The sequence below is a fragment of the Molothrus aeneus genome, chromosome 3 (genome assembly GCF_037042795.1).
Source record: "Molothrus aeneus isolate 106 chromosome 3, BPBGC_Maene_1.0, whole genome shotgun sequence".
Classification (NCBI taxonomy): Eukaryota; Metazoa; Chordata; class Aves; order Passeriformes; family Icteridae; genus Molothrus; species Molothrus aeneus.
This window is the reverse complement of record NC_089648.1, coordinates 4633354-4646244: the sequence shown is the minus strand read 5'-3', so window position 1 is coordinate 4646244 and position 12891 is coordinate 4633354. Positions and strand designations below refer to the sequence as shown.

Sequence of the window (12891 nt, the reverse complement as noted above, 5' to 3'; positions counted from 1 at the left end):
AGTTTTCCTATCTGCCAGAAGGAAGGCAGAGCCTAAATTTCATACCCAAAGGGTAAGTGGGGCAAGTGTTGGGATTTGAGCCAAAGAAGTAGAAGCACTTCCCGGGAAATAACAGAATGTAGAGAATAACTGAGTTTATTCTTCTAAGCTGGCTTCCATTCATTCAGAACTATAGCCAAGCTGCCTTTCCCCATGCAAAATTAGGGCATGAGGTAAAGAACATCCAGTTTTGTGATTAATTAAGATTCACAGCTCTGTATCAAGTTATTTGAAGCCTTAATATGCTGTGATGAGCTGTACTTCTCCCCCCCATTTCTCCTGTGCAGCTCTGGAGCACTGAGGAGTCTCCTCTTTAGCTCTGACAGTGGGTTTCTGTTCGGTGTAAGTTAGCTTAATTGCTCATTTCCTCTCCCACTTTGGCACTCCATATCCCATTAGAGGCTTTTCTGTGATCTACAAATAGCAATACCCTTTAATGGTGTAATTAGAAGGCTGCTCTTGGTACTGGAAGTTCTTTTTAGTGATGCTAATACATCCTTCTCCTTTGCCTCTGAAGAATCAGATTGCAGCAAAGGACCAGGGTTGTGTACAGAGTTGTGACAGTCCCTGCATTAACATTCACATGGAATGTGCTGGGTTGGGGGCAGCATTCCCATCTGCACCCAGCTAAACAGATAGATAGGGATAATTAGAATAAAGACAATATTTCCCAAACTCTCCCAGCACTATGCTGTGTGTTCTCTGGTGATGTGGCCCCCAGGAGCTGGGGCCTCAGAAAATGCAGTGTGTGCAGCTCTGGCTCCCTGCTCCATCCTGCCTGAGCCATGGCCCCAGGAGCTCCCTTTGGGGAACATGTGCAATGGAGAAGAGAAAGGAGGCATTGCTTGACCTTCCCATTGCTAAAAATCCCTCTTCCAGGCAGCAGAGGGACCTGGGAGCTGATGTTCTGGAAGGAGTCACTGGATAATTGGAGATAGAAAATGAGTGGTTGATGCTGCCAGCAGATGAGAAATCCTGAGTGCTTATTAATCAGGATAATTGCCCTAACGGGCTGTGAGTGCTCCCAAGGAGGTACCATTTGGTTGCTCTTTGCTTTGCAGGAGGGAATGCAGCTCATTGCAGAGAAACCAGAGACTGAGGCCGTGGTGAAGGAGAAGCTGACAGGTCTCCACCAAATGTGGGACGAGCTTGAATCCACCACCCAGACCAAGGCTCAGCGTCTCTTCGATGCAAACAAGGCAGAGCTTTTTACCCAGAGCTGTGCAGACCTGGATAAGTGGCTGAATGGTTTGGAGAGCCAAATCCAGTCGGATGACTACGGAAAAGATCTCACCAGTGTCAACATCCTGTTGAAGAAGCAGCAGGTAAACAGAGCATGGGGTGCAGCAGGCAGGCAGCAGATACCTGCACTTAAAGGAAGGGGCAGGGCAGGCTTTCAGTTTAGAAAATAAAGAACTGCTTTTCTTTCTTCCTATTCTTTCGTGTATCTTTAAGAAGAAAAAGAAATTAATCCAGCAAAAAATAGTTATTAACAATAGTTATAGTTATGGACAATAGTTATTAGCATGGTAAAGCCTCACTGACCAGCATCTGTTCTCCCTTCTGAGGAAGCTGTTGATATGCCCTAGTTGTATGAACAGCTTTCATCCTGGTTTTCAGGACCCTTTTGCCATGTTTCTGTTTAGATGCTGGAGAATCAAATGGATGTCCGTAAGAAGGAGATAGAGGAGCTGCAAAGCCAGGCAAGGGCTTTGAGCCAAGAGGGCAAGAGCACAGATGAAGTCGATGGCAAACGCCTTACTGTAGAAAAGAAATTCTTGGAGCTGCTGGAGCCTTTGAATGAGAGGAAGGCCAACCTGCTGGCCTCCAAAGAGATCCACCAGTTCAACCGGGATGTGGAAGATGAAATTGTGAGTATCAAAGAAATCCTGTTCCCCAGCCAGTAGGAAAATGTTGGAATACGGCTGCTTTCTGCAGATTGTGTGTTCCAGCCTCTCTCTGCTGTCCCAAGTATATCTGGGGTTGTTTGAAATCCTGTGTACTCTCTCTTTCAGTTGTGGGTCGGAGAGAGGATGCCCATAGCTACATCTACTGATCATGGACACAACCTCCAGACTGTGCAGCTACTAATAAAGAAAAATCAGGTAAGTGGGTGCTGTTACATCTCCATACCTGCTATTTCTCCTTAGTGCTGACTAATTTTGGAAGGAAATGTTTGGGGTATAAAACAATGGGTGCTGTGGCATGACCACAGGGGTTGGCACAGCCCCAAGTTGCCCACATGAGCTGATGGTGGGAGTTTTGCTGCCCCTCTGGAGTTAAGACCCCTGGCTTGAATTTTCTTTTCATTTTTGCATTGTCTCATCAGTCAATTTTCTCCCATGTAGACCCTTCAGAAAGAAATCCAGGGTCACCAGCCTCGTATCGATGACATTTTTGAGAGGAGTCAGAACATCATCACAGAGAGCAGCCCCAATGCTGAAGTCATCCAGCAGAGACTTGCAGACTTGAAGCAGCTGTGGAACCTCCTCATCGAGGAGACGGAGAAGCGCCACAAGCGCCTGGAGGAGTCTCACAGGGCTCAGCAGTATTACTTCGATGCAGCTGAGGCTGAGGCCTGGATGAGTGAGCAGGAGCTCTACATGATGTCAGAAGAGAAAGCCAAGGTGAGCAGCTCCACAGTGACACTACTTTGGCCTTAATTGCTTTGCTGAAGAGAGGCAGGTGACATAATTTGGTGTGGTGCTATGGAATGGTGACATAAACAAATGTAACTTCCTGGTGAAGCCTCAAGTGATCGTGGCTTCTGCCTGTTCTGACATCTTTGGTTGTGTGCAGGACAGGCTGTGCTGTATGGAGCCAGGGAAGCACCCTCACACTGCAGAAGGCAACTCTGTGCCTGCCTTCACTACAAGGCCAGGATTGCCAGTGTGGTCCAGTTAGGTCCAGTTTTCTGTTAGTTTTGAGTGACAGCACAATGCACATGGCTGTGAAACAGGACCTGGTGGTCAGTCAGCCACCACTGTCACCACCTTGACTCCCAGTGACCATCAGCTTTGACTCCCAGCTTTGCACCATACCAAAGAGAATGTAAACTCCTGTTTTCCAAGGAGGTGTTAGCACTGGAGCTTGTTTGTTATCAACATAAATGCACCTGTATGTTTCCTGCCCTGGTAAAATAAAGCTCAGCTTTGTATCAGGAGAACCCATTCCACAGGTGTTCAGTCTCCCATTAAAAATGGCTTGTTTTCTTTTTATCTATTGCAAATAGCTCACTATGCAAAATATTGTATTGTAAAGATTTATTGACAGTATCAGTTAACACTGAGAGTAGGAGGCTGATTTTCTTAGCTATAACAGTGCATAAAAAGTTTCAATTGGAACTTCTCCAGACACTTTGACGGAGAACCCATTGTGTAGGATTTCTTTTCTTTGCCCCATGCTGCTGTTGAGATGCCTGACAAGTGGTGTGTCTTAATCTGTTCCATGTTTCTGAGCCCTGCACCAGTGTTGTGGAAACACATAAAAAGCTTTATAGAAGAGGAAACTCAACACACTCAGTGCCCAGCTGATGTAATTTTGTTCTGCACCCCAGAGGGATTGATGCATTCTCTCGCTCACTCACTATTTTACTTTCTGGGGGTACTATTTGCTGTGACATCAGTTGGACTATACCATTGGCAGGAGGACTTGTCTTCAAGCTGTACCTGGGAGCAGCTCCTTATAATTCTTCTTGTCATTTTCTGTCACCCTTACAGGATGAACAGAGTGCAGTGTCCATGCTGAAGAAACACCAGATTTTGGAACAAGCTGTAGAAGATTATGCTGAAACTGTGCACCAGCTTTCAAAGACCAGCAGAACTTTGGTGGCAGATAATCACCCAGAAAGGTATTAACTGCCATTTTTAACTGGATCATGAGTTCTTTTAGGAATTCAGTCCCTTGGCTGGTTCTGACACACAAAGACGACCACAGAGAGTACGTAGCTCAGAGGCACATACAGAGGAAGAGGAGTTTAGCCTCACTCAATTCAAGGTGTCAGTTGGACCACCCTGATTTGGCCAGAGACAGGGTCAGTATGTGCAGCTGCTGATTTCTGGTGGTTCTGGACACCTGGAATACCTGTCCCCTGTGCAGGCTGCAGTGTCAGGTCTTGGCAGCATCTGAACATCACTGAGGCAGAGCAGTCCTCAGGCCAAGGTCCAGATCTGCTCTTCCAACCAACTTTAATGGTCACTGTCATTAATCCTTCTGCAGAGGTCCCCAAGATCTGCCTCTTCTCTTTGAGATTCCAGCAGAATCAGAGCGTGGAATCAGATGCTTTATACATGGGCACATTAACATCTTACTTTTGGTAAATTTATCTCACTTTCCATAAATTGCTTTCCCTGAGGGAGAACTCAGGAAGCTTAAGAACCATTTTGCTGTAAGAGCTGCAGCTCAGCAGATAGAATTCTCCACTGGCTTCTGCTCCAAAGCTGATTCCACACTGAGGCTGATGTATTTAACTGTTCAGCCTGCACAGGCTGGAAGGTGGCACTGGCCTAGGCCAGACACACTCTGCCTCCGGTGGAAGGTTGTTATTTAACTCTAAAGCACTCTCTTGTGGTCATGATTGCTTCTGGTGAGAGCAGATTTCCTGGCTGAGCTGCCTGAGTACTGGAATAACATCATCAGCTTCACAAGGCAGATGGAAGGCACTTTGACAGCACTGTATGGCTCAGACAAAATAGAGGCAAAAGATATAGCAAGTAGAAATATTCATCCCTTGTGCAAATGCTGAGCTTTAAGGGGTGAGAAACCCATGAGTGCTGCTGAACTCTGAAGCAGAGTTTAACTGAGAAGGAACTGCTCCCTGCCTCAGCAGCTCAGATCCTGCCTGTAGCTTTGGGAGAAGACACTGGTGTGATGGAGAGCTGGATTCCAGCTCCCCTCTCTAAAGCCAGGGCTTTTCAGTGCAGGACAGACAAGCTTCCCAGCTATTGCTGTCACCTCTGCTAGCAGAGGATTGGTCCAACACATCCAAGTCAAATTCCTGCCTGCAGCAGACGTGCATTCTGTGGATTAAATACCCCAAGGGACTTTTATTCCTTGCAGTTTTCCCCACTGGGTTTTGCTTGCAAGAGCAATGCAGACTCAGTGCTGTTTGCTTTTCCAGCGAGCGCATCAGCATGCGCCAGTCCAAGGTGGACAAGCTCTACGCGGGCCTGAAGGACCTGGCCGAGGAGAGGAGGGGCAAGCTGGACGAGAGGCACCGGCTGTTCCAGCTCAACCGCGAGGTGGATGACCTGGAGCAGTGGATTGCTGAGAGGGAGGTGGTGGCGGGGTCCCACGAGCTGGGCCAGGACTACGAGCACGTCACGGTGAGTCCTTGGAGGGCCTCTCTGGTGCCGCTCACAGCGGGTGGCTTGGCTCTCTCAGCTCTCCCTGTAGCCACAGCGCTGCATGAGGCTCTTTCTGTGCCTTGCAGATGCTGCAGGAGCGGTTCCGGGAGTTCGCCCGGGACACCGGGAACATCGGGCAGGAGCGGGTGGACACCGTCAACCACATGGCCGACGAACTCATCAACTCCGGCCACTCGGATGCCGCCACCATCGCCGAGTGGAAGGACGGACTCAACGAGGCCTGGGCGGATCTCCTGGAGCTCATCGACACGAGAACACAAATCCTCGCTGCCTCTTATGAACTGCACAAATTTTACCACGATGCCAAGGAGATCTTAGGACGTATCCAAGACAAACATAAGAAACTGCCCGAGGAGCTTGGTAGAGACCAAAACACAGTGGAAACACTACAGAGAATGCACACAACGTTTGAGCACGATATCCAGGCCCTGGGCACCCAGGTGTGTGGCAGGTGAACTGTGGGTGTGGGAACCTGAGCTGCAGAGTTTGCTGCTGCCCTTGGCCCCTCTGTGGCTGGCAGACAGAGCGCTGCCAGCTGCTTCCCACATGTAGTGCTGTGGGAATAACCTCACCTGCATCCTTTCCTTATCTGTCTGGCTGCTGCTCTGTCATTGCATTCAGTTGATATCTAAAGTAGCAATCTGTAAGTACACGGGCTTCTGAACATGTTGGCAGTTGTTGGATGTTATTCTGTTTCCTATCCTTGGTTGAAGAAGAAATGAGAAAGGCAGAGAGCTTCTGTATTGATTTAAAGTACAAAATAGGAAGGAATATATAAGCCTGGTTGGCTTTTTGAGGTTTGGTTTTATTTTGGTTGGTCAGTTTAGGTTCTTTTGTTTTAAAAAAATGCCAAAAAGCCCCAATCAAACCCTTTGTGCCGGACACTGTTTATTTTTCCTTTCTGAGAGGCAAAGATTTACACAGAGGCTTTCTGTCTTGGTTATCAACCTGGACATTCTGAATTAAATATGGCCTTTTTTGGTGTGTCCTGAGAGCAAAAGAGATTTCAAATCCATAGTTCTGGCTAAGATTTTTAAAAGCATCCAAACCTGATCTAATTCTGAATCTTTTGAAGCTAAGGTGTGCCAATGTGAAGGTGGCAGCTGCTCATACAGCACAGGGGGGGATTCTAAATCAAAATACAACATTCAGCTGCCACAAGGAGAATTTGTGAAAGGAACAAGTTGCTTAAGGAATGGAGGAATTACAACTGACTGTATTTATCCCAGTAGGTCAGGAAAGAGCTTTAATGGCACAGCTTCCAGCCAATTCTCTTTTATGTTGCAATTTACACTAAAACAAAGGAGATAGAGCAAGCATTTGATTTTGCAGGTGTTTTACTTTCAGAAGCTGTAGATTTTATACAGAAAATGGGAGACATTCACAAAACATCAATCCCAGTCTCTCAAAAACGTAATTATAATCAAGACCTAAGTGAAGGAATATGTAATCACAGCACAGACTGTGGGGAAGGCACTTAGGATAATTTCTGGGTGAAACAGCCAGAGCACCAAAGTAGATCATTTTGAGAGAGGCATGGTCTCTGTGCCTGTAGGTAGAAGGCTGTTGATTTGATGTTAAAAAAAATTAATTATTAGACAAAAGCTAATGGAATGTTTTCTGGCTTGCAAAATATGGAAAACAGTCAGGAATTACCATTTGCAATCCCAAGACAGTGTTTGAAAGGAAAAGACTTCTAATAGTGGAAGGTTCTTAACATTTCCACATTTTCTTCTCTTTGAAGTCATTATCTACGTTTTTGAAAAATAACCTCTGTCAGCTTCAGTAGTGGTTAGGACACCGAGTTCCCAGGTGTTTTTGTCCCTTGTATGAGAGGAAGGGAATTAGATGATGAAAATGGTCCCCATTTGCCCTGACACGTAACAGACACTTGCTTTTGGCACTGTGTCTCACAGTGAGTTCAGGCAGTGGCAAATCTTTGCTATTTTGGGGGTCCCTTGGCCCTACAGTGATCTCTGAGGGATAATACTGGCTCACTAACAGCACGGACCTTTCTAGTGTGAGCAGACCAAATCCATTTGCAGTGACTTTAGAAAGCCCCTCAGGTGATGAATTAGCAGATAAGTGTCCCTGTAGCCGTGACTCAGGAGTCACAAACCCAGCATGGCTTTGTCTCTCCCACCCTGCTGCAGGTGCGACAGCTGCAGGAGGATGCAGCGCGCCTCCAGGCTGCCTACGCCGGGGACAAGGCTGATGACATCCAGAAGAGGGAAAACGAGGTCCTGGAGGCATGGAAGGCACTGCTGGATGCCTGTGAGGGCCGAAGGGTGAGGCTGGTGGACACAGGAGACAAATTCCGCTTCTTCAGCATGGTTCGGGACCTCATGCTCTGGATGGAAGACGTTATCCGGCAGATAGAAGCCCAAGAAAAGCCAAGGTAAGGCAAGGCATCCTTCTCCATCCAAAGATAAGGCTGCAGGTCACCTGAGGAACCTCTGTATCACTGAGAGTGGCTTTCAGAGCCTGCTGCTGCAGCAGCTTGCTCATGTGGGTGGGTGGCTGCTGGAATAATTGCCATGGAAAATTGTACCCAGAGAGATTTGGTCTCACATCGGGGTTATTTGATCTCTGATTCAGGCCAGAATGGTGCTGTTCCTTGGGAAAGGCTTCCTGAACTACAAAGACAATCTAGGAATCAATTTTTTCCATATGGAGTTGTGGGTCAGTTTGGAAATGTAGCAGCTGTTGAATCCGAAATCTGTGTTTCTGCTCATTTTAGGGATGTTTCATCTGTGGAACTGCTCATGAACAATCACCAGGGGATCAAAGCAGAAATTGATGCCCGAAATGACAGCTTCACTACGTGCATTGAGCTTGGCAAGTCTCTGCTGGCCAGGAAACACTATGCATCTGAGGAGGTACCGTGCTCCCTGCAAACAGCCATGGGCTCCTGGGGCTTCCTTACAAGGGAGAAACCTGCCCTGTGTCACCCACAGGGGAGTAAGAAGTGTCACCTTAGGGACAATGCACTTATGTGCCTTTGGGAAATCAGGGTGTAACTTCACTCTGGCAATTCATGGTGGGTAACAGAGGTGACATTGAGATTTAAAATGGCATTTTCAGCCCAGAAAATGCAAAGAAGTTGCTGCATTCCATTCTGCAGAGAATGGCTCTGGGATGGAAAGGTGTCTTCCTTGAGCAGGGGCAGAGGCAGCTGTGACACAGCCTGAACTTCCTGCAGGGAAAATGGAATGCTGTGGAGAGGCCTGCTAGGGGAATGAGCAGGAAAATGTTTGTTGTGTAGGGACTAAATTCAAGGAATATTAAGAGAACCATATCCAACTGCTGAAAGCCTTGATTTATTTTCTGAGGTGTCTAGGCCACAGGATAGAGGCTCAGCCCTTGCTTCTCCTGCCTCCCTTTGGGGAAGGGAAGGTAATCAAACATTGTGAGGCACTTCCCTCTCAGGAAGGGGAGAGCTTCTGCAACAGTCCTGAACAGCATTATTATTATTATTTTGCATTATTCACTGGAGAAGGGCAGAAGATTCAGTGCCTGATTGCACTATTTACATTTGTTTGCCCATTACACCCTTTTATCAAATACTCTGTGTGCTGTAGCTTTTAAGAGCCACTGAATGCTGATGCAAATGTGATATTTTAATGGAAATGTCACATTTATTTATACTTAGAAGAGAAAAACAGCTGTTGTTTGCACGGTGAAGTCACTTCCTGAGGAATTTGTGCAGTGTCTGTCAGTGCAGGGTTGGGGGGAACTGCTGCCTGGTGCTTGTGTAACAGCCCTGCTCTCTGCTCTCCGTCCAGATCAAGGAAAAGCTCCTGCAGCTGACAGAAAAGAGAAAAGAAATGATTGACAAATGGGAAGACAGATGGGAGTGGCTGAGACTGAGTAAGAACACACTTGGATTTCTTTTGGGCTGGGCCTTATCTAACTTTCTTCATTGTGCCTTTCTGAGCATTGGAAAAAACCTGCAGCTCCTCACTTTTCTGTTACAGTGCTTGGAAGTGTGTTTGTGCTGGAATAGCTGCAAGGTTCACACCTGTTTGTTGTTAAATAATGAATTTGAAACCAAGAAGTCTTGCTCTGTATGATCAAATTTGGAGCTCGGTGACTGTATCTCTACTGTATTTGCAGGTGTCACATTCCAATTTCTATGTTGAAATTAGTAGGTTACACCAGATTAGGACAAAAAACCACACCAAACTTGCTAAATGAAACTTGCATTTCTCCTAAAGCAAAGCCAATAGGAGAAATGTCTGTCTTTTCAGAGACCAGTTTCACTGAACACGCACTAGCCAAGTGCACACACTTTGTACTCTGAGCTGGGTTTAGATAAATCCCAAAGCTGCCACGATGCTCCTCTTTGTGTCATTAATGGCACTGACTCCTGTGCCCTCTCTGCTCAGTTTTGGAGGTGCACCAGTTCTCCAGAGATGCAAGTGTGGCTGAGGCCTGGCTGCTGGGACAGGAGCCCTACCTGTCCAGCCGTGAGATAGGGCAGAGCGTGGACGAGGTGGAGAAGTTGATCAAGCGGCACGAAGCGTTTGAGAAATCCGCGGCTACCTGGGACGAGAGGTTTGCAGCGCTGGAGAGACTGACCACCGTGAGTGTCTGAACCTCCCTGGCCATTCCTGGTGCTTTGGAACAGCTCCCAGCATCACCAGCTTGGTCTCCATTTCTTGGTTGGTTGTTGGTTGACCTCAGCCAGCCACACAGAGCCTGAAGTTTCATATCTCCAGCCATACTAAAAAACCCTCTTTGATTAATTGGAACTCAACAACCTCCAAGGAAAAAGCTTAAATCATAAATGACCTTAAGAGTCAGCAGGAGCTGTCTCAGGCCTGGGAGTGATGACCCAGAAGGAAATTTCAGAGCTAAACAGTTTGCTCCAGCCCTCTGCTGTATGGTTGGCCAGTTATATTTGGTTAAAGATGACAGTGGTGGGAAGGGGACAGTGACAGTGATTTTTGTTGTGTTGTGACTGCTCCAGTGCAAAGCTGTATTGTCCTCTAGGAAGACACAATGAGAAAAAGAAACCCCAAACTCCAATTTGAACACAACTGCAGTGTCAGTCATTAATGCTTGGAGAGCATTTTACCATACTTGGAGAACAATTTGGCTTTAGACACTACAGTTGAAGTGGCCTGGGTTTTCACACACAGTGTCACAGCTGCAGATAAAAGGAACTGGAGTTTCTCAGCATCTTCACAAATCAGGCTGGTTCTATGGAGATGGGTAATTTCCGGGATTCAGACAGGAAACATTTTATTTCTGTGTTTGGCAAGCAGACAAGAAGATGTCACTTTTGGATATTTTAATAACTTGGGCTGTTTTCTTGTTTGTCTGAGTTTTGTTCTAATAGAATGAGTTGGAAAATATACATGGCCACTGGAGAGCTGCTGTCAGAGGGTCTGACGCTGATGTCCTCCCTGACAAATTCAGTGCTACGAATACTTTTAAAGCCTGATGCCTTCCAATTTTATCCCCATTCACTTTAATTTCAGTAATGTTCCAGAAGAACATACAGAGTTGTTGCTAGTTTCTAGAACACCCCACAGAAAATGAGCAGTGTTTTTAAATAAAAAATATTTCCTCTCCCAGCTGGAGCTGCTGGAAGTGCGTCGGCAGCAAGAGGAGGAGGAGAGGAAGAGGCAGCCGCCCACTCCGGAGCCCAAGGTTGCAGAGGATGGAGACTCCCAGCAGCAATGGTGAGCTGGACTCTGCACTTCCCTTGGGGAACCCTTGAGCTGAAAATGTGCTGTAAAAGGAGAGGAGCTTGTACGGGTTTGAAACATGACCCTTGTTAGAAGGCTTGGTGGTTTATGAGGACAGGACCTCTCCCAAACCCCTGAATTCTGTGCCAAGTTCCCATTTTCCAGTTGTCGCTGCTGAGGCATCCCTGGCCCAAAAGTGGGAATGCTGCTTTTGTCCTCTGGGGCATGGAGTGCAGTTTCTGAACCAACTTGGCTTTTTTCTTTGATGAGCATCGTTTACAGATTTTAAGCCATTTATTAAATTGCTTATGTGATAGGAGGAGGTTTATTTGTAAGGTAACTGTCAGTAAAGTCTGGTTAAATCTCACTTCACACTGGATTTATTCAGTTGGGCCTGAGGATTTTAGGAACATACTTGGATTTCTTAAATTAATATTCTGTAAGAAAATCTCATTTTGTTGAACAAGGTGACTTCCAAGAACCTTATACAATTTCTTTTCTTTTTCCTCTCTCCAACAGGGATGGGACAAAAGGAGAACAAGTTTCCCAAAACGGTTTGCCCTCAGACCAGGAATCTCCACGGGTTAGTTACCGCTCCCAAACCTACCAAAACTACAAAAACTTTATTAGCAGACGGACAGCCAATGACCGCTCGTGGTCTGGACTGTGAGCCACAGAATCACTTGCAGCAACAGAAACCTTTTTTCAGTATGGTTTACTGGTACTGGTTTAATCTTTTGGCTTCAGATTTCCCTGCTGCTTTTCTCTTCCTTCCCATCAGTTGACTTTTATTTAATTAGCAGCCCCTTGGACATATATTTGCTTCACTTTAATCTTTGTTTATTTGAATCTCCCCACTGACACTCAGTTGCTTTAAGGTGACACATTTATTTCATGTTATTTACTGTGAGTTTTTCATGTCGCTAATAGCATTAAGATTTTCCAGCGAAAGCCTCCTTTATATGAGTAATTGAGATGTAATGAGATTACATCCTAATGAAGAAGAGCACTAGGACCTGACAGGTATGACGCATCGAGTTATACTAACAGGTCTCAGCACGGCAACTTTATTAAATCAGCTGCATTAGCAAGAGTTATGTACCAGGCCAAAGATAATCCACATGAGTGAGCTGGGCAGGAAGGGCTGGGAGGGGGGGAGTGTGACTGTGGACAAATAAAAGCCTTAAGGTTAGTTTGTATAACATTCCATGCAGAATGGACTCATTGACTGCAGAGACAAATAAACGTGAAATAAACCATTCAAAACCAGTATCTAGATTTATCTGGGAGTTTAGTCCTCATGCAGAGTTGTGATCTTGCTGTGTTGGGGCCCCATTTGGCCTCAGTCCTGTTTAGATGGCACTACAGCAATTTTATTTCTGGGCACCAGAGAGGCAGGGGTGTAAATAAGAGTAGGCTGTAACCCCTTGGGGAGAGGATGTAATGCTTCCTTTACAGACTAAATAAAATACACTGTCTAAGATGCCAGCTCTTTATTTTACATAGGTGCAGGCTGAATGCTCCATGCCTTACTTACTCCTTCTTGACAGGGGGTGTCCCAGTGGAGTCAGGATGCACGCCAAGAATCCTCACGTGCAGCCATGACAATGCCAGTAAATGTCCCTGGAGTTAAAGCAACACAGGAGCTGGATCTGGTTCCTGTCCCCACCCCCTTCCTGCAGAGCCTCCTTGTTTCAGTTAATGCTTTGAGTGAAAGGACACTTCTCTTTGTTGCTGAGCCTGGCTCTCTGGGGTCACATTCAGTGCAGGGAAGGCTCCTGGCAGGCTGG

General features: G+C 46.4%; 1 protein-coding gene across 3 annotated transcripts in view; it reads left to right on the top strand.

The window, feature by feature from the left end:
* Positions 1 to 12891, top strand: part of SPTBN1 (spectrin beta, non-erythrocytic 1) — a 116243-nt gene that overhangs the window by 94527 nt on the left and 8825 nt on the right. For all 3 annotated transcript variants that reach the window (XM_066546068.1, XM_066546070.1, XM_066546069.1), the window contains exons 20-32: positions 1101 to 1364; positions 1686 to 1910; positions 2055 to 2144; positions 2388 to 2666; positions 3759 to 3889; positions 5159 to 5363; positions 5471 to 5845; positions 7559 to 7803; positions 8146 to 8284; positions 9191 to 9275; positions 9794 to 9990; positions 10989 to 11095; positions 11621 to 11684. In XM_066546068.1, the coding sequence (XP_066402165.1) occupies positions 1101 to 1364; positions 1686 to 1910; positions 2055 to 2144; positions 2388 to 2666; positions 3759 to 3889; positions 5159 to 5363; positions 5471 to 5845; positions 7559 to 7803; positions 8146 to 8284; positions 9191 to 9275; positions 9794 to 9990; positions 10989 to 11095; positions 11621 to 11684 (2406 nt within the window). The remainder of the gene's footprint in view (positions 1 to 1100; positions 1365 to 1685; positions 1911 to 2054; positions 2145 to 2387; positions 2667 to 3758; positions 3890 to 5158; positions 5364 to 5470; positions 5846 to 7558; positions 7804 to 8145; positions 8285 to 9190; positions 9276 to 9793; positions 9991 to 10988; positions 11096 to 11620; positions 11685 to 12891) is intronic.